The following is a 25,297-nucleotide window of genomic DNA, read 5'->3' on the forward strand; positions in this document are numbered from 1 at the left end:
AGTTTTAGGGTATTTTCTCTAATTGATTTTAATTCCTGTTGGGGATGTCCCTGCAAACAGTGCAGCCAACAGAGGAATGATCCACAAACATCAAAAAGGAAATGCAGTTCCACAACTTAGTAGGTGCTGGCTCAAACTTATAGTCTGACCCTGAGGAGTTTATTGTAAGCATTTTTTTTTTTTTTTTTTGGTTTTTCGAGACAGGGTTTCTCTGTGTAGCTTTGCGCCTTTCCTGGATCTCGCTCTGTAGACCAGGCTGGCCTTGAACTCACAAAGATCCGCCTGGCTCTGCCTCCCGAGTGCTGGGATTAAAGGCGTGCGCCACCACCGCCCGGCTGTAAGCATTTTTTATGAAGATGTACTTATTATGTTTACAGTGTTCTGTCTGCATGTATGTCTGCAGGCCAGAAGAGGACACCAGATCTTATTATAGATGGTTGTGAGCCACCTTGTGGTTGCTGGGAATTGAATTCAGGACCTCTGGAAGAGCAGCCGATGCTCTTAACCTCTGAGCCATCTCTCCAGCCCTATTTAAGTATATTTAAGTTCAGTACAGTCTGGAAAAAGCGTACCCCTTTGAGACATAGTCTCACTTTGCAAGCCCCAGCTGGCTTAGAACTTGCTGTAGAGACCAGTCTGGCCTGAGACTCACAAAGATCCACCTTCCTTTGCATGTACTGCCATGAACAGCACATTGCTAGAATTCTGTACACATTATTGATAATCCTGTATTTGTTGTACAATGTCAATGGTCTATTTTTTCTGAGACTTTTAGTCCTGTGGAGGATATGTCTGTCTTATTTACACTGGGATCAAAAGTGAACTGCCTCATTCATAGTAGGTATCCAAGAAATGTGTTGAATAAAACACGAAACGGGCCAGAGAGATGCCCAGTGGATACAAGCCCTAGTCAAGCCTGACAGCTCGAGTCCATTCCCTGGAACCTACATTTAAATAAAGGACATGGCTGTGAAGTGTTTATCTAATTATTCTTTATCATTAAAAATCAGGAGTCAGATATCAGGGTAAGAACCTAGAAGATCAGAGAAGCAGGGGAGCAGCCGCCAGTAACTTCCTACCTCTTCTGTTCCTTCCTCCAAAACGGCTAAGATCCTCTCTCAGCCCCACCTCACTACTTCCTGTCTCCTACCTGTCCACAGTCCTCCAAACCTCTATGGTTAATTTTGTTCAGCTAGTGGCTAGCTCTGACCTCTGACTCCAAGCAAGCTTCATTTTCAGAGTGAAATCAAAATATCACACAACATGGCTGGGCATGGTGGCACACATTTTTAATCCTAGCACTCTGAGGCAGAGGCAAGTGAATCTCTGAATTTGAGGCAAGCCTGGCCTACATAGAGAGTTCCAGGCTAGCCAGGACTACATAGCGAGGCCTTGTAACAAAAATAGAACATGGAACTATCCAATGTTTCTTATTTTTTACTGGTTTGAGTACCCAGCAAAAGCAGCACTTTGCGTGTAGAAAACGTTTATAAGTTATCATTAGATAAATAAAATAATGACAGATATTATAGATAATGAATGATGCTTACACATTCAAAATAACTGAAATGGGAGAGAGATAGAATAGCGTAGGGGTTCAAATCTGTAATCCCAGCACTCAGGAAGAGTAGACAGGAGTATCAGGAGTTCAAGGTCATCCTCTATTACATGCTACATGGAAACTGAAGTGGGGTGTCCTCCCCATGGAAGATCATAAACTGCATAGTAAAGAGACTAAAGCGGACTAATAGGTTAGTGGGAAGTAAAGTTGTGCTGTATTGGCTTGTCCGAGACCGTCAAAACCCAGCTGAAGAAACTTGAAATTTAATCTGTATGTGATTAGCACGCATGTGGAGATCACCTTTGAGGAGTTAGTTCTTCCCTTCTGCCTTGGGCTCCAGGGAAGGAGCGCAGGTCATCAGGCTGTGTGTCAGGCCCTTTTACCCTTGGATATACTTATATACCAGGCAGTTTAAGAAAACATGTACGTGCTTAATCAGATGAGTATGGAATGTTCATTTTATACACGAGGGAACTGGGGCACAGAGAACTTGTTCTTATATCTAGCAAGTAGTTGAGCTACAGCCAAACCCAAGCAGATGCTGTATGTTTGTTAAGGTCAGAAGAATGCGGCCGGAGAGATGGCTTGTGGTTAAGAGCACTGCTGCTCTTGCAGAGGACATGAGTTGAGTTTCCAGCACCCATATCAGAGGCCCACAAACCCAGGTTTTACTGAAATGCAAGAAGACAAAGATTTGCATCAGACAGCTGCAGGAACTGTCCTGCCTTACAGACGTCAGCAACTAGAAATCCCAAGTTCTGTCTAGCGGTAATGTTAGTGTTCTCTGTACTCCAATCTAGTTGATCAACCTTTATTTTGGTCATAATGGAGTAACAGAGATCGGTTGTTAATGGGTTGATCTTATTTGGAGATAGGGTCTATATTCAACAATAACAAAGTTTAGATGAAATAATTAGGGAAGCCATACTCCCATGACTAATATCATGAAGAGAAGATATAGCTACAGATGGGTATAGAGGGAAGATGATAGAGATGTAGACGGGAAAAGAGCTGTTTTTAAGGAACAGATCCTTCTGACGGCCCCTGGTGACTTCTGGGACTGTGAGATAATCTACTTCAGTAGAGGCAGACAGTGGAGCATGAAGGAAGCTCACGATCACCCCAGTTTACTGCCTGTCTCTCCGGGCCACAAGACACAGGTGAACCTAAGCAGACTTGACATTTCCCCAAGTTGAGGAGATAGAGTCGAGAATACAGGGAGACATGATGGCTAGAGTTTGCAGGCAAGATTACTGGAAATGAAGAGAGCTCAGGATGTCTTCAAGGAGTTTGGGTTGAATGTGTGTACATGAAGAAAACACTGGAAAGGAACAGGTAGAGCAAGTCGCATGGGTCCAGGAACACTTTTTTGGTATTTTGAGACAAGGTTTCTCTGTGTAGTTTTGGTGCCTGTCCTGGATCTCACTCTGTAGACCAGGCTGGCCTCGAACTCACAGAGATCCGCTCTGCATCCTGAGTGCTGGGATTAAAGGAGTGAGCCACCACTGTCCGTCACAGGAAGGCTTTTCTTATCAACCATATTATACATAAAATAATGTTGCTAAGCCATCTTAACAAGCTGAAAATTTCAAAAGATGAAAGAATGTCAGTAAGATAGGTTAGTGGGTAAAGCTTGCTGTCAAACCTGATGAGCTGACTGAGTTCAGTCCCCAGGATTGATTCACATGGTAGGAGGAGACACCGACTCTGGCAGATTGTCCTCTGACCTCCACATGTGTGTCATCCCACACAGGGAGGGGTACATGCACACATACAAAAATGAATACATATTTTTAAAATAAAGGAATGAACCTGTTAAGAGAAATATGCCTCATTTTTTAAAAATCAAATTTCGGGAGAGAAAAATAGGAAATTCCAGGGTGAGATGGCACATTAGAAGCTCCTCCCATGTAACATGATGAGTAGGAAGATTCAGAAGTACAGAGCCAGCTGTTGTAGAGAAGAGTATGAGAGTTGTCGGAAGTCACAGAGAGGATAGGAGAGCTGAAGAGTGGGGAAACAGAAGGGTAACACAGAGCAGCAACCCCCAGTGTGGCTGCCCAGTGTGGGGAGGGAGCAGAAGCTTCACCAGAAGACAAGCCAGGTAACCTTGGTGGGAGAGACCGGCAGCCCTTCCTGTAGTTCTTGTAAGTCTGACTCTAGTTGGATGTGCTCACGAGATAGTGACTTCTCCAGTGGACTAGGTCAGCAGTGGAGAGCAGGTCCATTCTCTCACTCCCCATGTTTCAAGTAGCTGTGGCCGGGCACTGTATTAAAAGAGCATTATTATTATTGTGGGGTTTTTTTGTTGTTTTGTTTTGTTTTTCGAGACAGGGTTTCTCTGTGTAGCTTTGCGCCTTTCCTGGAACTTACTTGGTAGTCCAGGCTGGCCTCGAACTCACAGAGATCCGCCTGGCTTTGCCTCCCGAGTGCTGGGATTAAAGGCGTGCGCCACCACCGCCCGGCTAAGAGCATTATTATTAAAGACTGGGAGCAATAGCAAGGAAAACTCACAAGTCAGGGAGCCTGGGCTCAACCTCCCACAGCCCCAAAGCGGAGACTGCTTGCAGGAAACAGGTGTGGAGACTAGGTGCCAGCACACAAAGGGTTAAGGAGACTTGACTCAAGCAACGAAGGGGACCATGGCTTGTAGCCTCATAGGTGGTGCTAGTAGCAAGGTTCTTTGCCTAAATAGAACTGCGGGGTCTGCTAGTGCCAAGCTTTAGGTTAATCAACCTTCTGTCAAGAGGCTGAGGACTGAGGCTACAAGGACTGAGAATTCTGAAGGCAATGGACATTTGACATTTTCGTCCTCATTCCCACCAGCAGGGTGTTTAACTCTAGTACATTTTCAGAGTCCGGAGATTGATCTGCCTATATAGGTTTCAGTGCAGTGTTTACTTTTCCTACCGCCAATGCCTCATGAGACAGCCTCTGGCTAGAGCATTCGCTGCTGCATGCTGTACACACTGGGGACTCCCAGAGCCTGGGACAACCTGCCTGCCTCCTAGACTGCAAAGCTAAGTGTGACCAGCAGAGGCTTCCAGTACACAAAGGAGGCTGCTAAAGTAAAGACGGCTCTGCCCAACATCTGACCCTTGACCTGTCCAGGATTAGCACCAGTGCAAATGGTATAGGAAAGACACGCGTCTTCAAGTTCAGTTGATGCCAGCCCTGCACACCTCTTACCTAGGAGACTCCAGGCCCAGAAAGAATCTGCTCCAACATTTCATCCTTCTTTCCCTTGTGCTCCCCTCTTTTAAATGTCCATTATTAGTATTTTGACATTTTCTAAAGAATGCATGCATGTATGTATGTGTGTTTATTTATTTTGTTTTTTGAGACAGGGTTTCTCTGTGTAGTTTTGGTGCCTGTCCTGGAACTCACTCTGTAGCCCAGGCTGGCCTCGAATTCAGAGATCTGCCTGTCTCTGCTAAGTGCTGGGATTAAAGACGTGTGCCACCACCACCTGGCCATGTTTTTATTTTATCCCCCTATAGTTATGTAATTTTATTTACACATCATTGTTACTGTTGAGGAAGCAGGTACTTTTTCTTTTCCTCTTCATGACACTTTTCTCTGTACTTATTTGCACTCTTCCTCTTATTTGACCTTGCTTCTGCTTTCTTTTTCTCCTCTCCTTGCTTCCCTTGTCCATTCACTTACAATTACTACATTTACCCCCAAATAATTTTTTAGTGTCCAGAGCATTCTACATTATTTTTTCTAGTTTCTATTCTGTGGTCATTGGCAGTATTTTAGTCAGTGTTGATCTACATTAAGTATATTTTGATACCTTGTTTGGTCTGGTGGTGTTGCTGCTATGGCAGTTTGTTTTTTTTCTTTGGGGTGGAACTGGAGATTGAGCCCCCAGAAGTAGGTCACTACTAAGAAGATCTCCAAATAAGACCATAAGGGATGGCCTGCCAGCCAGCATACAGATCACAACACAGAATCAAAAAGTGAGGCAGTGTGACACCTGAGAGATCACAACTCCCCAGGCCCCGAGTCCAGAAATACTGAAGTGGTTGAAATGCTGAACAAAATAAACAAACAAACAAACAAATGAAAAGCCTACTTCTAAAAATAGCTAGTGACTTCAAAGAAGAAACAAACAGCAAGGAAGAATGAGAATTTCTAGGAACATAGGAAAACAGCACAAAGGGAAAGGCTAGCAACACGGACTAGAAATTCAGTAAGGAGATTGTTATGTGGTGGTTTGAAAGACAGTGACCCCTAAAGGGAGCGGCACTAGTAGGAGGTGTGGCCTTGTTGTAGTAGGTGTGGTCTTGTTGGAGGAAGTGTATCATTGTGGAGACTGGGCTTTGAGGTCTCATATATGCTCAAGATACCACCCAGTGTTTCAGACCACTCACTTGCTGTTGCCAGCGAGTCAAGTTATAAGAGTTGCTGTGGCCCTGGTGTCTCTTCACAGCAATAGAAACCCTAACTAAGACAAATTACAAATAAAAAATCCAGAAAAGTTGGAAATGAAAACTTTAATTAATCACATATAAATACATAAAATCAACAGAGAGAAATTGTCACTGGGACTGGAGATGGCTCAGTGGGAAAGAGCATTGGCTGCCCTCCATAGGACCCAAGTTTACTTCCCAACATCCTCTTCAGTGGCTCACAGCCACCTGGAACTACAGCTTTAGAATATCCTGTACCCTTCTATGACCTCCATGGAAACATGCACACATGTGTCTTATGCACATACACAAATATTATAAAGAGCAGCTGGAAAGATGGCTCAGAAGTTAAGGCAGCATACGCAGAGGACCCAGGTATGGTTCCCAGCACTCATAGTTCACGAATATCCATAACAGCTCTAGAGAATCCACTACCCTCTTCTGACCTCCCTCAGCACCAGATGCAAATGATGTGGTCAGACATAAATATAGAAAAACACTCATATACATAAAATAAAAATAAATAAATCTTTTTTTGTTTGTTTCAGACAGAGTTTCTCTGTGTAGGTTTGGATCCTTTCCTAGAACTCACTCTGTAGTCCAGGCTGGCCTCAAATTCACAGAGATCTGCCTGGCTCCGCCTCCTGAGTGCTGGGATTAAAGGTGTGCGCCGCCGCCGCCGCCGCCGCCGCCGCCGCCGCCGCCGCCGCCCCCCCACCCCCGGCTAAAAATAAATAATAAAATAAAAATAAATTTTTAAACTAGAAAGTAATATCAATAGAATAGATCGAGCAGAAGACAGACTATTGAGATGGAAGACAAGGTTCAGGCATCAATAAAAAATAATAAGCATTAACACAAAAGAGCATACCTTGTAGATGTAACCAACCGTCTTATTATATAAGAAACACAGAGCCAATACAGAGATGAAAGCCAAGAGGTCAGAGCAATAGCTAAGAGCTAAAAACCTTACCCTTCACTGTCGCTGTACCTCTCCGAAAGAGAGCTACTTCCTGTGTCTGTCTTTTTTTTATAGAGTTTCTGTTCTGCCTTCTCATTGGTTGTAAACCCAACCACATGACCTCCTAATCACTGCCTGTCTGTACAGACCTCCAGGTCTTCTATGGTTGGTTTTGAGATTAAAGGCGTGTGTCTCCAATGCTGGCTGTATCCTTGAACACACAGAGATCTACCTAGCTCTGCCTATCAAGTGCTGGGATTAAAGGCGTGCACCACCACCGCCCAGCTTTCGCTATGGCTTGCTAATAGCTCTGACCCCTGGGCAACTTTATTTATTAACATACAAGTCACATTTCAGTACAAATAAAATATCACCATAATACCTTTAATCCCAGCACTCTGGTTGGCAGAGCCAGGCGGATCTCTGTGAGTTCAAGGTCAGTCTGGGCTACAGAGCGAGATCCAGGACAGGCACCAAAACTACACAGAGAAACCCTGTCTCAAAAAAAAAAAAAAAAATAGCATAACCACAGCATCTAAGAACTCTGGGACATGATCAAGAAACCAAACTTAAGAATCCATGGGGTAGAAGAACAAACTAATATAAAAAACTAAAGGCAAAGACGATCTGTTCAATGAAATTAGAGCAAAAAATATCCCAAATCTAGGGAAAGAAATGGATATCCAAACACAAAAGGCATTGAGAACCCCAAACAAACATAACCAAAGAACTTCCCCTAACACAGTCAAGATGTCAGAACAAAGAAACAACAGTAAAAGCCGCAAGAGAAAAATGCCAGTCACAATGACAAACACATCAGAATAGCATCAGGCCGCTGGCAGAAACCCTAAAAGCCAGGGGGAAGAAATAGGATAATGTATTCAGTCTTTGAAAGGAAATCATTACATACCAAGATTGCCGTATCCAACAAACCTATGTGGGGAGATGGTTTTATTTTGTTGGATACAGATATAAATAACCCAGGCTGGCCTCAGACTTACCCAGCAACCCTGTATCAGCCTCAGGAGTACAGGACTGCAGGTATGAAGCACATGGCCAACAGAGAAAGACATTTCAAGACAAGATCAGCAACAACGGTTCATGACCACCACTTCAGCACTGTAAAAAACAATCATGGCAGTTAGCTTTTTTCATCACTGTGACCAAATTCTGACAGAGCAGTGTGGAGTGTAGGGGTGGGTGCTACAAGCAGCAAAAATATACAAAGTAGGATTTCAGCTGATTATGACAAAGCTAATACCTGGAAAAAGCCAAGGGCCTTCCAGAGGTCAAGCTGAGGCTCAAGGAGCCGTGGTGATATTTGGCTTTTGATTATCAGCCGTTTCCTGCTATGAGTTTCTTGTGTGCTATTGTAGCTTTTCCATCATTTATTGGGCACCATTTCACCTCTACTAAAGGAATATTTAGGTAACCTTGTGCGCTGACAGCTATGCACAGCCAGAACCCCAGTTCAAGCCTCCCTCTAATTATCTTCATTGGCAGCATCCGGTCAGGTCCATCCCCAGACGGAGGAAAGTACCTTATCAGAGATACCTCTGTACTCTTTAAGAACAGACTTAAGCGTCCAGACTACCCATTTGAGAAGGCCTGGCGGACGTGTCAATTAAGCTTAACCTCCTCCTTTTCCAAATCTTACCTCTAGTTCCAGATCTCCCTTTAACTATCACCAGAGGCATCTAGCTGTTCACAGGTTGCCTAGCGACTGAGCATACTTTCCCCTACCCTGCAGAAAAATGGCAGATAGCGTGGACAGATAGGAACCACAAGAAAAAAGAAGACAGTTTTATTTTCTCCCATTGACCTAGCAACTTATAGATTCTTAACATTTTCTACCAATCATGTTTAAGATTATAATTGAGCACATAAGATCCCTCTTCTTAAATATTACCCGAATTTAGCCTTTAGTTAATTCATTTCCTCATGTCACTTCCCTTTTGGGTTGCAAATGACAATTAACAATTACTGCCCCTCTATGTAATTCTTATCACCCCTCCATTTGACCCTGGAAGCCTGGCTTTGCACTGCCAAGGGGTTACTGCTTATAAGTGTATATATCCTGGTACTCCCAAGGCACGGGAAGAGGAAGAAGATTTGGAAGAATAAATGACTAAGAGCTCTGTGTGCTGAGATTCTATTTCCCCGAAAGCAGTCCTCGCCGTTCCTAGTTTTCTCTCCTGAGCCCCTGGGATGTATAATATTAAGGCTGGTCCCTCCAATATTATACAAGAGGTGGGGTTGTTTTGCATCACAGTTTCGGAGATTACAGTTATGACGGCAGGGATGGCAAGGAGGTTGAAGTGACTTGGTCCATGGAGATGGGATCCTATGCAGCAGCTCGAAAGGAGCCTATTTACATCTTGGGAGACAGGAAGCGGAGAGAAGGGCCCTGGGTTTGTCTCCTGTCACTGTATAAAACTGAGGTGTGGTGATACATGCCTATAACCCCAGCCTTTAGGAGGGGTGGCAGGAGGATCAGAAGTTCAAGACCAGCTGGGTGATAGTGGCACACGCCTTTCATCCCAGCACTCTGAAGGCAGAGGCAGGGGGATCTCTGTGAGTTCAATCCATCCTGGTCTACAGAGCAAGTTTCAGGACAGCCAGGACTACACAGAGAAACCTTGTCTCAAAAATCAAAACAAAAAACAAAAAAGTTCAAGACCAGCCTGGACTACTTGAAATCCTGTCTCAAAAGAAATGGTGACATGCTCATGGGTAAAGTTGACAAATGATGGCATGACTTAACACTTGAAAACTAAAAAGATTGCTAAGAAAAAGACTCCACAGGTGAAAACTGCGTTTATAGACTCAAAGACTTAATAATGTTGGTAAGTTTCCCCAGGTTGAATTGTGGTTTTAACATAATCCCATTCAAAATACTAACAGATTTTTGTTTTTTGTTTGTTGGTTTGTTTGTTTGCTTGTTTTTTAGATATTGAGATTCTAAAACTCGTGGGAATGTAAAGAACCAGGAATAGGATGGGTGGCGATGGTGGTGGGTGCCTTTAGTCCCAGCACCCAAGGACTTACAACCACCTGACTTACTTTAAATTTTTTGACAGGGTTTTGCTCTGTAGCCCTGGCTGGCCTGGACCTTGGATGTGTAGACCACAGTGACCTCAGATTTGCAGCTACACTTGTGTCTCTGCCTTGTGAATACTGGGTCACAGGTGTGTGCCACACACTCAACTGCCGTCATTGCTTTAAACAAATGTACAAAAAGATGCTGAAAGAGAATAGAGAGATTGAAAATAGATCCTCACATATAGTCAGTTGATACTCCATAAAGGTGCAAGGCAGTTCGTTAGGACAGAGTAATCTTTTAAACAAAACTGGTAATTTTACAGTTGCGCATTCCAGTTTTTTTTTAAAAACTAGCTATAACCTTTTACCCCAATACCATATACAAAAATGAACTTAAAATGGTCCATAGACTTTAAAAGGTTAAAACTAAAGTTTAAATTAAAAAAATCTTTGTAAGGAGTATGCAAAAGCAGGAGATTGGTAGGCTAGTTGTGGTGACTCATGACTAATCCTAGCACTTGAGAGTCTGAGGCAGGAGAATTTTGAGGCCAGTTTGAGCTACATATTAAGGTTCAGGCCAACCTGAGCTAAAGAATGAGACCCTACCCACTCAAGCCCATCAACACCTGAGGCAGGTGGGAGAGCTGGCCCTGTGGTCATAAGAATGGGAGAGCTGGCCCTGACCCCTACCAGCTTCAACACTTGGGAGAGCAGGCCCTGCACCTCTCCAGGGCAGCACAATGGAGCCAACCCTGTTAGCACAGGTGTGGGTGAGCCAGGTCTGAAGTAGTGAGGAAGGGACAGCTGTCCCCACTACTCGTCTGTCGTGGTGTGGGACGGGGAGAGATGCTCTCTTACCCCTCCCCCCTTACCACCTGCTGCACTCAGAAAGTGAGCCCTGCCCCTCACCTGGGCAGCACAGCAGAGCTGCCAGTGGTCTGAGGTAAGGGTGACCCAGCCCCATGTGAGCAAGGGAGAGCTGTCTCCAGTATTCATCTGACATGTGGCAGCATGGGCAGAGGAAAAATGCCCTCCTCTCCACCCTGCCCCCACCCATCAACACCTGAGACAGGTGGAGGAGCTGGCCCTGGGTTCATAAGAGAGGGAGGGCTGTCCCCGCCCCTTGCCAGCTGCAGCACTCAGGAGAGTGGCCCCTGTACCTCACCTGGGCAACACAGTAGAGCTAGCCCTGATAGTGTAGGTGTGGGAGAGCCGAACTTGAGGGCATAAAAGCAAGAGAATTGGCCCCACCCCTCACTCATTGCTACAAGAGGTGAATTAGCCTGGGCAATGCTGAGAGCTCACCTTGGTGTTGAGGAAAAGGGAGAACTGGCAGGTGGACCAACCCTGTAGCTGCCCAGGCCCAGAACCAGGGTTATGACTTTACCCGCCCCGACATCCACCCCAACTATGATCTACTGGAGCAAGTGAAGGGACCTGACCCGCAGACCAAAAGCCACAGGATCTCCACAACAACAACACAGGACAACAACAGGATATCCAAGAAGAGACGCAGTGAGGGCCCAGCATTGATAGTGTAGTAGAAACCAGAAGCCTCGAACCAGACCAATGACTCTTTGCAGTGAACACTTGCAGGTACAGATATATGGACTAAAGGGTTTGCTGTGTGACTCACTGTGTCACACTACAGCTTCCATAGCGAGATTTTTAATTTTTTCCCTCCCCCCACTTTTTTTCTCTTAAATTTTGTTTTATTAGGGGGTGGTCCAGGGGCAGAGGGTGGATGTGAAGGGATGGGTAAATGAATGGGATTGAGATACGTGGTGTAAAAGACACAGAGAATAAATAAAAAGAAAGGGGAAAAAAACCCAATGAGACCCTGTCTCAAAAAAGAAAAGGCAAGCTGGGATCAAAGTTTTGGTAACTTTTGCTCAAAAGTAAAAAGAGAGGAAAAGAGAAATGAATCAGATACTTATATAGTTCCCCATCTTGAGTAATTTAGACTGAACAAGGTAAGCTGAATGGCCTCTTGAGATTCTTTCCCACTCTGACTTTAAAAATAAGAATTTTGGGTTTATCAGTTATTTCATATTCTTCAGGGAAGTGTGAAATTACAAAATCATAATTTCAGAAGTTCTTTGTATCACTAGTGAGAACATATGGCCCTGGAATCTGAGAAATGTTTTGTTTTCTGGTCTTCAAGGAATGCATTCCTTTCAGGGAAGGAGGAGTTGATAGTTCTGTTCTGGAAGAAATGAAATGAGTTAGTCAAAGGTGTTCTAGAGAGTAGTGCAGATGAGGACAGGGTAGTTCGCTGATGATTGACAGGCTGTTCCTAGTTTATGCCACATGTTAGTATAACCATAAGCCTTGTACTAATAAGGGTTCTCTAAAGAACAGAACTGATATACATATATTGGAAGGAGATTTACTAGATTGGCTCACATGATGGGGATGGGTAGTCCGACAGTGACTATCCATATGCTAGAGTGGCTGAGAACCCGGTAGCTTCTCAGTCTATGAAGCTGGATGCTCCAGCAGTCCCAGTATGGCACTGGAAGGTCTGAAAGATTTCTAGAGTTGCTGCTCTTCAGTCCAGGTTTGAAAGACAAACTGGATTTTAGTATTAATAGGTTGGCAGTGGTTGGGTAACAGGACAGAAATGCTCACCAGCAAGAAAAAAAAGGTAGACAGTGCTGGGCGGTGGTGGCGCACGCCTTTAATCCCAGCACTCGGGAGGCAGAGCCAGGCGGATCTCTGTGAGTTCGAGGCCAGCCTGGTCTCCAAAGCGAGTTCCAGGAAAGGCGCAAAGCTACACAGAGAAACCCTGTCTCGAAAAACCAAAAAAAAAAAAAAAAAGAAGGTAGACAGACAGACAAGACTGATTTTTCCACTGACAGCTTCATTTGTTTGTTTGTTTGTTTATTGTTATTATTATCCTTATCATTATTTCAGTTTCCAGAACTGAGAAGGAGAAATAGGTATGGAGTTCTACCAATAAGCAAGAAGCTACCTGCAGTTGGAACCCTCTGGCAAGGAGAAAACCAGTTTTCTCCAGTGCAGTCTCACTGGGCATATCATCCACACTGGAAGGCAAACCCAATGCCTAGGAGTAGTTAGCCAACACAACATGAACTCAGTGGTATCTTTATAGACTTTTTGTTTCATTTTGTTTTGTTTGGCATTTTTTGTCTTACTGGTATTTGCTTATTTTTATTTTCATTTGGGGGGGTTGTTTGTTTTTGTTTCTTTGTTTTTTAAAGAGAAAAAAATTGAGTAGGACGGGGAGGATCTGGGAAAAGTTGAGAGAAAGGAAAAATGCAAGCAAAATATATTGAATGAAAAAATTTTCAATAAAAAAAAGTGAAAAGGGAAACAAAACCAAAAAGGATTCCCCAAGAACGAGCCCTGCGCCCTCCTTCTGGTGTCTGCCACAGGGGACTGCTTCTGAGCTCTGCATGCCAGGAGACCCTCGTCGTCGTCGTCATCTTCTCTCCGTTTATGCATGCCAGTCAGCAAGAAGGGCCAGTGGTTCTCAAACACTGGTGGAAGCCAACCTGTGGCATTCCCTGCCTATCAGAACTCAGTCTTGCTGCCGCCCCTTTTAGTCTTCTGACCTCTGATCCCATTGTTTTTATTGCCACAAGGTGCCCTAGACTCCTGTGGCATCCCTCATCTCACAAATTAATATATGTAAGTATGTCCCCTTTCTTTCTTTGGAGAACACAAGGGCTCAGTTCTTATAGCCTTAAAATCTTTATTTAAACAAATACTTAAAGTGCTTATGTTTGGTGCTGTTCTAAATACTGATTCATGCAGCTCATACCTATGAAAAAGTTAATGAAATTCGTATTTTGGCAATTTATACATACATATAATACGTTCTAGTTGCTCTCAACTCATCTGCCCTCTCTTGTCTCCCTCCCATTCCATCAATCCCCACTCCTCCCTGCAAGTCCCTTTCCAAGTTCACAGCTGTCTGCTTTGTTTTGTAACTCATTAGGTTTAACTAGGGCCATTTGTGTGGCCCTAGGTATGGAACTATCTAGTGGTGGTTGTGTTTGAGGCCAAGTCTCATGGACCTCAAACTCAATATGTAGCCAAGGCTGTCCTTGAACTCCTGATCCTCCTACTCTACCTCCTGGGTGCTGTGAGTGCAACCAGGTGCCATGCCCAGCTACGTTTTAACTTTTTTTGTTTATTTTTAAGAATTTCATCAAGGCCACACATCCCAATACTACACACACAGTGCCACAAACTGGGGACCAAATATTCAAATGTCCAAGACTATGGGGACATCTCATTTGAAACACCGCACCTGGTATCTAATTATTCTAGGTTATGTACTTAACATCTAAAGGTCTGGAACTAAGCCAAACAAATAAGAGAACATGTGTGAGTCTTTGCCACAAAAACAAGAAAGAAAGAGAAAGTGTGTGTGAGGGAGTGGTAGTTTTGCATGTAAGAAGCGGACTTGGGTATAGTTAGGAAGGGAAGCAAGACAGAAAATCAATCCTAAGATTCTAAGTGGAAGACAAGATAAAGTGGGACATCAGAGCTGGCCTTGGAATATTATATGGGACTAATCAGATTGATTAAGATTATATGAAATCGAGGCATGTCTAGAAAAAATGTAATCAGGAGATTACTATGGAAAAAGTACATACATTACTGTGGGGAAAGATAGAAGATAAATAGAATTTGAATTGATGGAGGGTAGAAATAACTAAGAGAGTCAAGTATTTACATCATCAGGTGGTAAGCGTAAGTGTACTTCATGGTTAGTAAAAATCTATCTGGGAAAATCTCCTTTTGCAAATGAACATAATTTTAAAGGGAAATCAAATACGCTAATTCTGCTCTGAAGAAATTGAAGTTTACCATGTTGGACTGGAAACTAGCACCAGATAAATCAAGGAAACGATTTCCTTCAATGCAGGTAATTTATTCAGTGTTTGAATTGGACATGTTTCTTAGTCTGTGTAGTGTAGACACAATTAGAAACCACTTTAGCTTAATGCTTTGGAGGAAATGATGGATGTGACATTCTGTAAATTGCTACATGCAATCATCTCCCTTTCACGTGATACAAATGTAAATTGCAAATGACAGATTAGTCTCTCAGTTGACTCTGGTGAAGCATAAGCCTACTGATACACATTTTTTGCCTTCAGAAAGTAGAACCTCAACAAAATAAAAAAATGGAGCCTCTGGACCAGCAAAGGCCTTTGCTGCCAAGACTGAGCAGCTGCATTCCATCCCCTGGAACCCACAGGGTAAAAGGAAAGAACCAAGTCCACGAAGTTGTCCTCTGACTGGTACACACATTCACACACACACACACACACACACACACACACACACACACACACACACACACACAAACTCACTAAATAAATAAACTTGATTTAAAATTTTTTAAAATAATTTGGGCCTAGAGAGATGGCTCATGCTTCACCCTTGCACAGCCCCCAGGGATGGACCTGACTGGGGTGGCAGGGGAACGAAGAAAAGAAACATACAAAAGCTGGATCAGGCCGTCTGGGCTCTTGGATAAGAAACTTCACCACCCTGGAAGCTGAGACTGTTTATTGTCTACAGTCAAACTGGGAGGTGGGGTTACTGCATACAGATAAGCAGACACAGGGTTTATGGCATCCAGCTGGATCAACTTTAGCTAATCTCAGTAGGTGCAGTTTTGTGGACATTTTCTGCACACTGTCACCATTCACACTTGGGCCAGAAGGGTAGTTTGCTATTTCCCTGAGGCTCGCCTGGGGAAGACTGCCATTTTTCCATTAGTCTGAGGCTTTGGAATCCTTGATGTGGCCCTGCCTGTATGAATAGCACACATTCACTCAGGACCTCACATACTCAGGGCTTCCTCCATTTCCCACAGACTTAGCAGTTAAGAATACTTGCTGCTCTTGTAGAGGACCTGGGTTTGGTACCCAGCACCTACATGGTGACTCAAAACCATCTGTAATTCAAGTTCCAGGAGACCTGATGCCCTCCTCTGACCTCATCCACCAGGCATGCAGAAGGTGTGCATACATACATGCAGGTAATATGCTTATACCCATGAAAAAATAAATAATAGAAAAAATAAGCCTTTGAAAGGGCTGGAGAGGTGGCTTGGCAATTAAGAACACGTGCTGCTTTTGCAGAGGACCCGAGTTCAACTCCCAGCCACCCATAAGTTGGCCTCTAAAAGCATCTTCCCGGGGGGGGGGGGGGGGGGGGCATCTTCCCTCTCACACAGACAGACACACACAGACAATGCAGACACACACACCTACACATAATTAAAATTTTTAAATTAGAAAATAAAATTAACCTTTGAGGGCTTCCTAAAACGTTTTCCTATCATATGAGATCAGAGTTCAGTCCCCAGCAGCACGTAAAGCAGGCATGGTAGTATACATCTGTAATCCCAGTGCTCAGAAGGTGAAGCAGGAAGATTAGAAATTTAAGATCAGGCTGGAGAGATGGCTCAGAGGTTAAGAGCATTGGCTGCTCTTCCAGAGGTCCTGAGTTCAATTCCCAGCAACCACGTGGTAGTTCACAACCATCTATAATGAGATCTAGCACCCTCTTCTGGCATGCAGGCATACAGAACACTGTATACGTAAGTGAATGTTTAAAAAAATAAAATTAAAAAAAAGTTTAAGATCATCTGGCCGCATACCAATTTGAAGCCAGCAAATTCCCACTTTTCAAAAGTTACAAACAAAGCTGTGAGATAATGGTGACTTAAAGTTGTATTATCCCTACAATAAACTTAATTGGGGAGGTAAAGATGTATACTGTGAAAACTATGAGAGAAACCAAAGAATCCCTAGATATGTAGCATGACCTCCATGTGCCTGGATCCAGAACCTTAATACTGACAAGGTCATCACAACTCAGCGTGCTCTCCAGATTTCGTAGAACCCTCAAATTCTCACAGCCTTTCTGTGAGAAATGAAAAAGTCAATACTTGACATTCAGTGACCATTAGAGTCTTAAATAGCAAGTCAGAAATAATTTTAGAAAAGGAGAATAAAGTTGGAATAAAGCTTTAAAACTTATTACAAGGCTACAGTACAATGTTGTGCTGACATAGAATAGAATTTAGGATTGAGAAACATGCTTTCATTTGTGGCCAATTGGTTTAAACGGGTGTTGTGGGCACTAAATGGCAAGAGAAATATCTCAAAAAATGGCACTAGAAGAGCTGAATTTCCACAAATAAAAGAATGAGATTGTAACTGGGTGGTGGTGGCGACACCTTTAATCCCAGCACTTGGGAGGCAGAAGCAGGCGGATCTCTGCATTAGAGGCCAGCCTGAGCTACAGAGTGAGTTCTAGGACAGTCAGGATTGTTAAACAGAGAAACTCTGTAAAAAAAAACAACTCAAATGGACGGGCAAGCACTGGTTTGAAACCTCTCTCCATACTGGAGGTAATAGTTATTATATAAGCCTCATTCCACCTCAAGCTAAGAGCATCAGGAAAATAGGTTTTCAATTCCCACACTTGTTGAGTTGTTGATGAAACATGAAAGCTTTGAACACTCCAAGAATAAATGGTCTTTGGGTTTTGCAAAATAATCACAGCATTTTTTGTAAACTGCCAGAGTCCAGTTCCAGGGGGTTCAGGTCTCAAAGAGGAGGTGTGGAGTGGAGTCAGGGAGGGAAGGAGGATGCCATCATCTGAGGGGGAATCAGGGTGGCCGCCCCCGCCTGTTTGGTGAAAATAGGCCACACCTTATATACTCTGTGATTGCATTATAGTTTAACCACAGGCAATAGTGAAAGCGGTCTTAAGGATCCTGGAGTGAAAGCAGCCATCAGCTTCGTTACAGCATTTTTCTTGAAGCAAAAAGCAGTAAGTTTAGCAGCAATCTAAGTGCCTGTTGTCCTCTAAGACTCAGTGACCCCACCTGCATGGTCTTGGCCTTTGTGGTTAGGAGGTGTCAGATCTGAGTCCTGAGAAACAAACCCCTGAGAGCGGTTTTCATTCGTCAAGGGGCGTGATGCAGTGTTTGTATCCGTTAGCACAACAAGCATTGAGCTATTTCCTGACTGCATTCTTTTGTGCCTTAGTCTTATAATATGGGCTTGCTCCCCTCCTATGCTCCCCAGAGGGAAGGTGCTGATGTCTTAATCTTTTTCCATTATGCCATGCCATTCTGATTCCTTCAGTGTATGCTTCTGTATACAGCAGAGGGGGATCAAGTCGGTCTAACTTCTTAACAGAATCTGCTCCCCATTGGGCAGACCGGATCTTTCATTTTACCCAGCAAGCCACTAATCCTGGGTACTATTCTATACTTAATAACTGAACTCTTGCCCTTAATGGCCTCAGACTCTGCTCTGGCTCTGGGCCCGTTATATCTCTCAATTGTGTGGTGTTCATCCCTGGGACCAGGTATGCCCAGTTAATAAATCTTAACTTCTCTGTTCTTGGTGTAATGGGTTGGGAATACAATGGGGAGTCCTATGTGGGGAGTAGGCAGAGTTATGCTATCTAGTCCCACGGTGGCGGGAATTTTTTCCAAAGAATTATTTTGTTTAAAGAGATTGCCGCCGGGCGGTGGTGGCGCACGCCTTTAATCCCAGCACTCGGGAGGCAGAGGCAGGCGGATCTCTGTGAGTTCGAGGCCAGCCTGGGCTACCAAGTGAGTCCCAGGAAAGGCGCAAAACTACACAGAGAAACCCTGTCTCGAAAAACCAAAAAAAAAAAAAAAAAAAAAAAAAAAGAGATTGCCATTGTATACATTGTCATTCTTCACCAAAGCCCACACGAAATACCCAAAGGAAGAGGCATAAAGAAACTCCCATCACACCAGTGAGAATCATAAAAATGAAGGTAAAAAGGTGACGAAGAATGGTGATTCACAATGTCAAATGCTGGAACTTTGTCACCCCTTTATATTTTCATCCTTCTCTTTTGTCTGTTATCTGACTCACAGACTCACTCGTTTATACATCTGGTTTATCTTATGCCTCTCATGCTGACTCATCTTACTGACATAGGGTAGAAAGGATATGGGGAGGGAAGAAGCCCCTCTGAGATGTAGTTACCCTTTCTTAGTGACCGGGCGTGAAGGAACTTCAATACATCTAATAATGCCAATGTGTGATTTGCTAAAGACATCTCAAGCAAGGATGTGAAAAACAAGGGAGTTTTGCTTAATTGGAGACAGAACAGGATGGACCAGCAAACTAAATAAAAGCAACAAACCCATAAAGTTACCCACTGTAATCCCAGCACTGGGAGACAGGGACAAGAGGGCTGGGAGAGCAAAACAGTTCTCCACTACATGGTTACGTGGTGAGTTCGAAGCCAGCCTGAACTGTATGAGACCATGTCTCATAACCCCTGCCCCTACCAAAAAAAGGAAAACAGGCATATAACTCAACAACAAAAGAAACAATACAGTTACAAAACGAGCGAAGGACTTTGTCCTGATCGCTGTCTATTGCTATGAGGAGACACCATGACCAAGACAACTCTTATAAAAGGAAGCATTTAATTGAGGGCTTACTTAGAGTTTCAGAGGTTCAGTCCATTTTCATCATGGTGGGGAGCATGGTAGCATGCAGGCAGGCCCTGGAACAGAGAGCTACATTATATCCACAGGCACACACACACACACACTCACTCACTCACTCACTCACTCACTCACTCACTCACTCACTCAGGGTTTGGAATGGGCTGTTGAAACCTCAAAGCCCCAGAACACACTTCTTGCAAAAAAAAGCCACACCTCTTAATCTTTTAATTCTTTCAAATAGTTCCACTGCCTGGTGACTAAGTATTCAAATAGATGAACCTGTGGGGGCCACTCTTATTCAGATCACCACAGACTATCTAGGTATTTTCCAGTGATAGGGAAACACACACACACACACACACAATAATTCATCCACCATGAAAGAATTTGGCAACTTCTCAAAACATTAAACAGAATTATCATATGTTTTTGAGTTCTACTCCCAAGTATCTATTCCCTCTCCCTCACAAAAAGCTTTTGAAACAAAGGGCTAAGAGGTGAAGCTGAGTGGTAGAGACTTGTGTAGCATGTCTAACACCCCGAGTTTAATCCCCAACAGTGGATAGAGAGAGAGGAAGAGGGAGCAGGGAGGGGTACTCAAGTATGTGTAGCCATACACATTCATGGTAGTACTGTAAAGTACAGTTAAAACGGTAGAAATAGCTTCAAAATGTCCATCAGTGAATAAACCATGGAATGGTGATCTATTGTGTACCCTAATAAACTTGTCTGAGGATCAGAGGACAGAGCCAGCCACTAGAGTTGACATAGAGTTCAGGCAGTGGTGGCACACACCTCTAATCCTATCACTCCAGAGGCAGAGATCCATCCAGATCTCTGTGAGTTCAAGGCCACACCGGGAAGCAGAGCCAGGCAGTGGTGGCACACACCTTTAATCCCAGTACTGGGAAGCACACACACCTTTAATCCTAGAAGTGATGGCTGGGCAGAGAAAGGTATATAAGACATGAGCAAACAGGAACTCACTCTCTTTAGACTGAGGATTTCATACAGATAAGAACTAGTGGCTGGCTGTTCTGTTTGTTTTTCTGATCTTTCAGTTTTCACCCCAATATCGGGCTCCGGGTTTTTTATTAAAAGACCTTCTAAGATTCAAATAACACTCTGTGTGTGTGTGTGTGTGTGTGTGTGTGTGTGTGTGTGTGTGTGTGTGTGTGTGTGTGTTGTTGTTGTTGTTTTTATTTTGAGACGGTTTCTCAGTGTGACTTTGGAGCCTTTCCTGGAACTCACTCTGTAGCCCAGGCTGGCCTCGAACTCACAGAGATCCGCCTGGCTCTGCCTCCTGAGTGCTGGAATTAAAGGTGTACGCCACTACTGCCCGGCCAATTGTGTATATTTTTTAAATCATAAAAATGTAGTACTGTTGGCAGCTGGAGAGATGGCTCAGTGGTTATGAGTACTTGCTGCTCTTGCAAAGGACCAAAGGTCAATTCCCAGCACCCACATTGCAGCTCACAACTGTCCATAACTCCAGTTCCAGGAGGTCTGGCTTTCTCTTCTGAGAAAAGCACACACGTGATGCACATACATACATGCAGACAAAGCACCATATACATAGAAATAAATCTAAGGAAACAACAACAGAAACCTTTATGCTCAGTGAGCATAGCTAGATCCGATGGTTCTAGTGTATTGTGTGGTTCCATTTACATGAAACACTCGGGATAGACGAATATGTAGAAACAGAAAGCAGATGGGTGAGTACGGGAAGGAACTGGTATTGCTGCTTATTACAGAGAAAGAATTGGGGACTAAAACAAGTTTCAGATGAACTGTCCAGAGGATGGGCATTTAAAAAAATAGACCAGTAAGTTAAACAGATGCAAAACCCGAAAGGAAAATGGGAAACAGAAAGGCACATTATCTTTAACTTGATAGCTGGAGTTTGACATCAAGGGAGGTTCTGGTTTGTTTATAAATGGCCCATGAACTTTCTTTTTCTCGTGTCTACATGTGCCTGTGTACATGCAGACACCAGAGCAGGAGGTCTGCTGTCCTGCTCTGTCACTCTCCACCTTTTTCCTTTGAAACAGGGTCTTTCGCTGAACCTAGTGGCCACCAAGTCCCAGTAATCCTCCTGCCCCTGCCCCTGCCCCTCCTACACTGGAGTTACAGGCAGTCATGGCCATACTTGCCTTTTTATGTGAGTGCGGGGGTCGAAACTCGGGTATTCCTGTTTGCCCACTGAGTGCTCTTACCATTGAAGTACCTCTCTAGCTCCCCATGTGCTTTTCCATCTTAAATTTACAATTTAAATTAGAACTTATTAATAAACAGAATGAGTTCCAGGATAGCCAGGTACACAGAGAGAAACTCTGTCTTGAAAAAAAATACATATATAACTACTGTCTTTACTGTTTTGGAAAGAACACAGCAGAACATTAATATTCATTAAAGAACTCACAGGTAAATTAGTAAAATTAACAATAAATTTCTTAACGTTCTAGAGAACAGCCTCATGTTTAATATTGAAGAAAAAGGCACTTAAATTGGGACATTTTTTTGTTTGTTTGTTTTTGTTTCCCAAGAGAGAGTTTCTGGGTGTATAGTCCTGGCTGTCCTGGAACTCGCCCTATAGACCAGACTAGCCTCGAGCTCACAGAGATCCACCTGCCTCTGCCTCCCAAGTGCTGGGGTTAAAGGTGTATGTCACCACCGCTGGCTGGCTTGACATTCTTTTAGAGTTAGAATTTCCGGGTGTGTGTCCCCAGAGAATGCAGTGAGTAACAGAAACTACTACACTTAACCGAACTACTTTGTGTTAATTGAATTCAGTGCATCTAGAAAAAGACAAAAAAGTTGGGCATGGTGGTGCAGGCCTTTAATCCCAGCAGTCTGGAGGCAGAGGCAGTGGATGTCTATGAATTCAAGGCCAGCCTGGTTTATAGGAGTTCTCAGCCTTCTACATAGTGTGACCCTGTCTCAAACAATAACAACAACGAAGAAAAGACAAAGCAAATGAGTGCAGAATGTGCATGGGTTACATGGCTAAGGCACAGGGAACTTTTGTGTTCCTAAACTAACTGTGACTGCGTTGCTGTCGTTGAGAAGTGATGTTTGCCATGTTAGAGGGAAAACTGGCTCATTCTTGCAGAATAAGGCTAACCCTCTTCTTTGATTGCAGATGATGAAAGCCATGAACAAGTCCAATGAGCATGTCCTGGCAGGAGGTGCCTGCTTCAATGAAAAGGCAGATTCTCATCTCGTGTGTGTGCAGAATGATGATGGAAACTACCAGACCCAGGCCATCAGTATTCACAATCAGCCCAGGAAAGGCAAGCAGCTCAACCGCTGGGGGAGTTTTATTTATTTGTTTTATTATTATTTATACATGTGTGGGTGTTTTGACTACATCTCGCAAAGTCCAGAAGAGGGTATTGGCTCCCCTGGGCCTCGAGTTACAGACAGTGGCAAGCCACCATGTGGGTCCTCTGGAAGAGCAGCTAGTGCTCTTCACCATTGAGTCATCTCTCTCACCCCTATTTATTTATTCATTCATGTATTTATTTACTTATTTCCTTCCTTCCTTTCATTCATTCATTCATTCTGTTTTTTGAGACAGGGCAAGTGTTACAGGAAGCCATATTTTGCTCAATTTGAAGCATGCTCTGTGATTCTGAGAGCAGTCCAGAGGTAGGATGCTTGCCTGCCTTGTGCCTCCCTGTCACCAGAAGTGTCTGACAAAGGCTGGATCGCTGCCTGTTAGATGTATTATAAGAACAATCAGTAGGAAATTGGATTAGTTCAGTCCAGTTTAAGATGTAGGAAAATAGGGCTAGAGAGATGGCTCAGAGGTTAAGAGCACTGACTGCACTTCTAGAGGTCCTGAGTTCAATTCCCAGCAACCACATGGTGGCTCACAACCATCTGTAATGAGATCTGGCGCCCTCTTCTGTATACATAATAAATAAATAAATTAAAAAAAAAAAAAAGATGTAGGAAAATAGCTCGGCGGCAGTGGTGACGCACGCCTTTAATCCCAGCACTCAGGAAGCAGAGGCAGACAGATCTCTGTGAGTTCGAGGCCAGCCTGGGCTACCGAGTGAGTTCCGGGATGGCTAGGACTATACAGAGAAACCCTGTCTCAAAAAAGCAAACAAACAAAAACAGATGTAGGAAAATAAGAGCAGTGTAAGTTTTGATTATGTATCCTTTCCTTTCTGGAGAAATAGTGGTAGTGTGGTGTGCATATGCATGCATGCACACACGTGCGTTCATGTATATGCATGCAGATGTATATGCACTCACTTGGCACATTTCCGTATGGAAACCAGAAGTCAGCATTAGGTATCCTCTTTAGTTACTTGCTCACTGTGTTGTTTTGTTTTATTGTTGTGTATTTTTCTAACATTTATTTATTGTGTTTATATGTAGGTCAGAGAACAATTTGAGAGAATAGGTTTTTCTCCTCCCAACATATGGGTTCCAGGGATAGAAATCAAGTCACCAGTTTGGTGGCAGGTGCCTTTACTTACTGAATCATCTAGCCAGCCCCCTCCCCCACCCCAACCCCTGACCCCCAAATTATTTTTTGAAATAGGATCTCTCACTGAATCTGAAGCTCACTGGCTAGGATGGCTGGCCAGTGAGCTCCTGGGAGCCTCTTGTCCCCGCCCCCTAGCTGGAATTACAGGTGGATACTGTTATACCTCGAATTTTCATGGGTGCTGAAGAGCCAAACTCTGGTCCTCATGGTTATATAGCAGGTAGCGTACTGGCTAAGATATCTCCCAGCCCTAAATATTCATCCTAAGTAGACCTTTAAAAATAACTCTAGTAGCTGGGCAGTGGTGGCGCACACCTTTAATCCCAGCACTCAGGAGGCAGAGGCAGGCAGATCTCTATGAGTTCTAGGTCAACCTGGTCTACAGAGCGAGTTCCAGGACAGCCAGGGCTACACAGAGAAACCCTGTCTTGAAAAATGAAAGAAAAGAAAATTCTAGAAATCAGTAGATAAAGAGTAATAAACCTTTTCTGTGAAGAGCCAAATGATACCTAGTTTAGACTTGACTGCGTTCACCACTAGCTGCTCCATTTAGAGTTCTAGCACTGGACTGCCTTGGAGAATATGTAAATGAATGAAACTGACATGTTCCAGTAAACTTTTATTTCAGAAATGTGCTACAAGCCAAGCTAACCCTAGAACCTGGCCATTAAGGTTTTGTGTATTTGTAAAATTCTTTGATTCTTTTTTTTTTTTTTTTGGTGGTTTTTCGAGACAGGGTTTCTCTGTGTAGCTTTGGAGCCTGTCCTGGACTAGCTCTGTAGACCAGGCTGGCCTCGAACTCACAGAGATCCACCTGCCTCTGCCTCCCGAGTGCTGGGGTTACAAGCGTGCGCCACCACCGCCCGGCAAATTCTTTGATTCTTGATTGAGGAAGAGTACAACAGAATGTAGGATTGGTTGTATCTTAAAACTTTTTTCACAAACATATGGTAAGCATTTGAACTAATTGGTTAGTTAGTTGCACATTGGTAGTGTTTTGTTTTCTGTGTGATGATTTCTGGAATTCCCAACTTCTACCTCACTATGGTTCCCAATGCCCGTCTCCGTGTTCCGTCTTCACTAATCTGTTTCTGTGTCTGTTACAGTGACTGGTGCCAGTTTCTTTGTGTTCAGTGGCGCTCTGAAGTCCTCTTCAGGATACCTTGCCAAGTCCAGTATTGTGGAAGGTAAAGGATGAATTGTTTATTCTTTGTGCCTCAGTTCGGTCCTGATTATACAGCGGAAAAGTAAGCGATATTGAGTGCACTGAGGGCTGTGGATGTGACTCAAGTGTTGGAGTAAATTTACC

The 25,297-nt window shown here is 43.7% G+C and overlaps 1 protein-coding gene across 3 annotated transcripts in view; it reads left to right on the forward strand.

Annotated features, from left to right (window-relative positions):
• The window catches only part of Zfyve9 (zinc finger FYVE-type containing 9), a 159,883-nt gene that overhangs the window by 121,133 nt on the left and 13,453 nt on the right, over positions 1-25,297 (forward strand). For all 3 annotated transcript variants that reach the window (XM_052715755.1, XM_052715758.1, XM_052715757.1), the window contains 2 exons: positions 22,627-22,777; positions 25,095-25,175. In XM_052715755.1, coding sequence (XP_052571715.1) covers positions 22,627-22,777; positions 25,095-25,175 — 232 coding nt within the window. The remainder of the gene's footprint in view (positions 1-22,626; positions 22,778-25,094; positions 25,176-25,297) is intronic.

Source organism: Peromyscus californicus, unplaced genomic scaffold (assembly GCF_007827085.1).
Source record: "Peromyscus californicus insignis strain IS unplaced genomic scaffold, ASM782708v3 Scaffold_5__1_contigs__length_169319896, whole genome shotgun sequence".
NCBI lineage: Eukaryota > Metazoa > Chordata > Mammalia > Rodentia > Cricetidae > Peromyscus > Peromyscus californicus.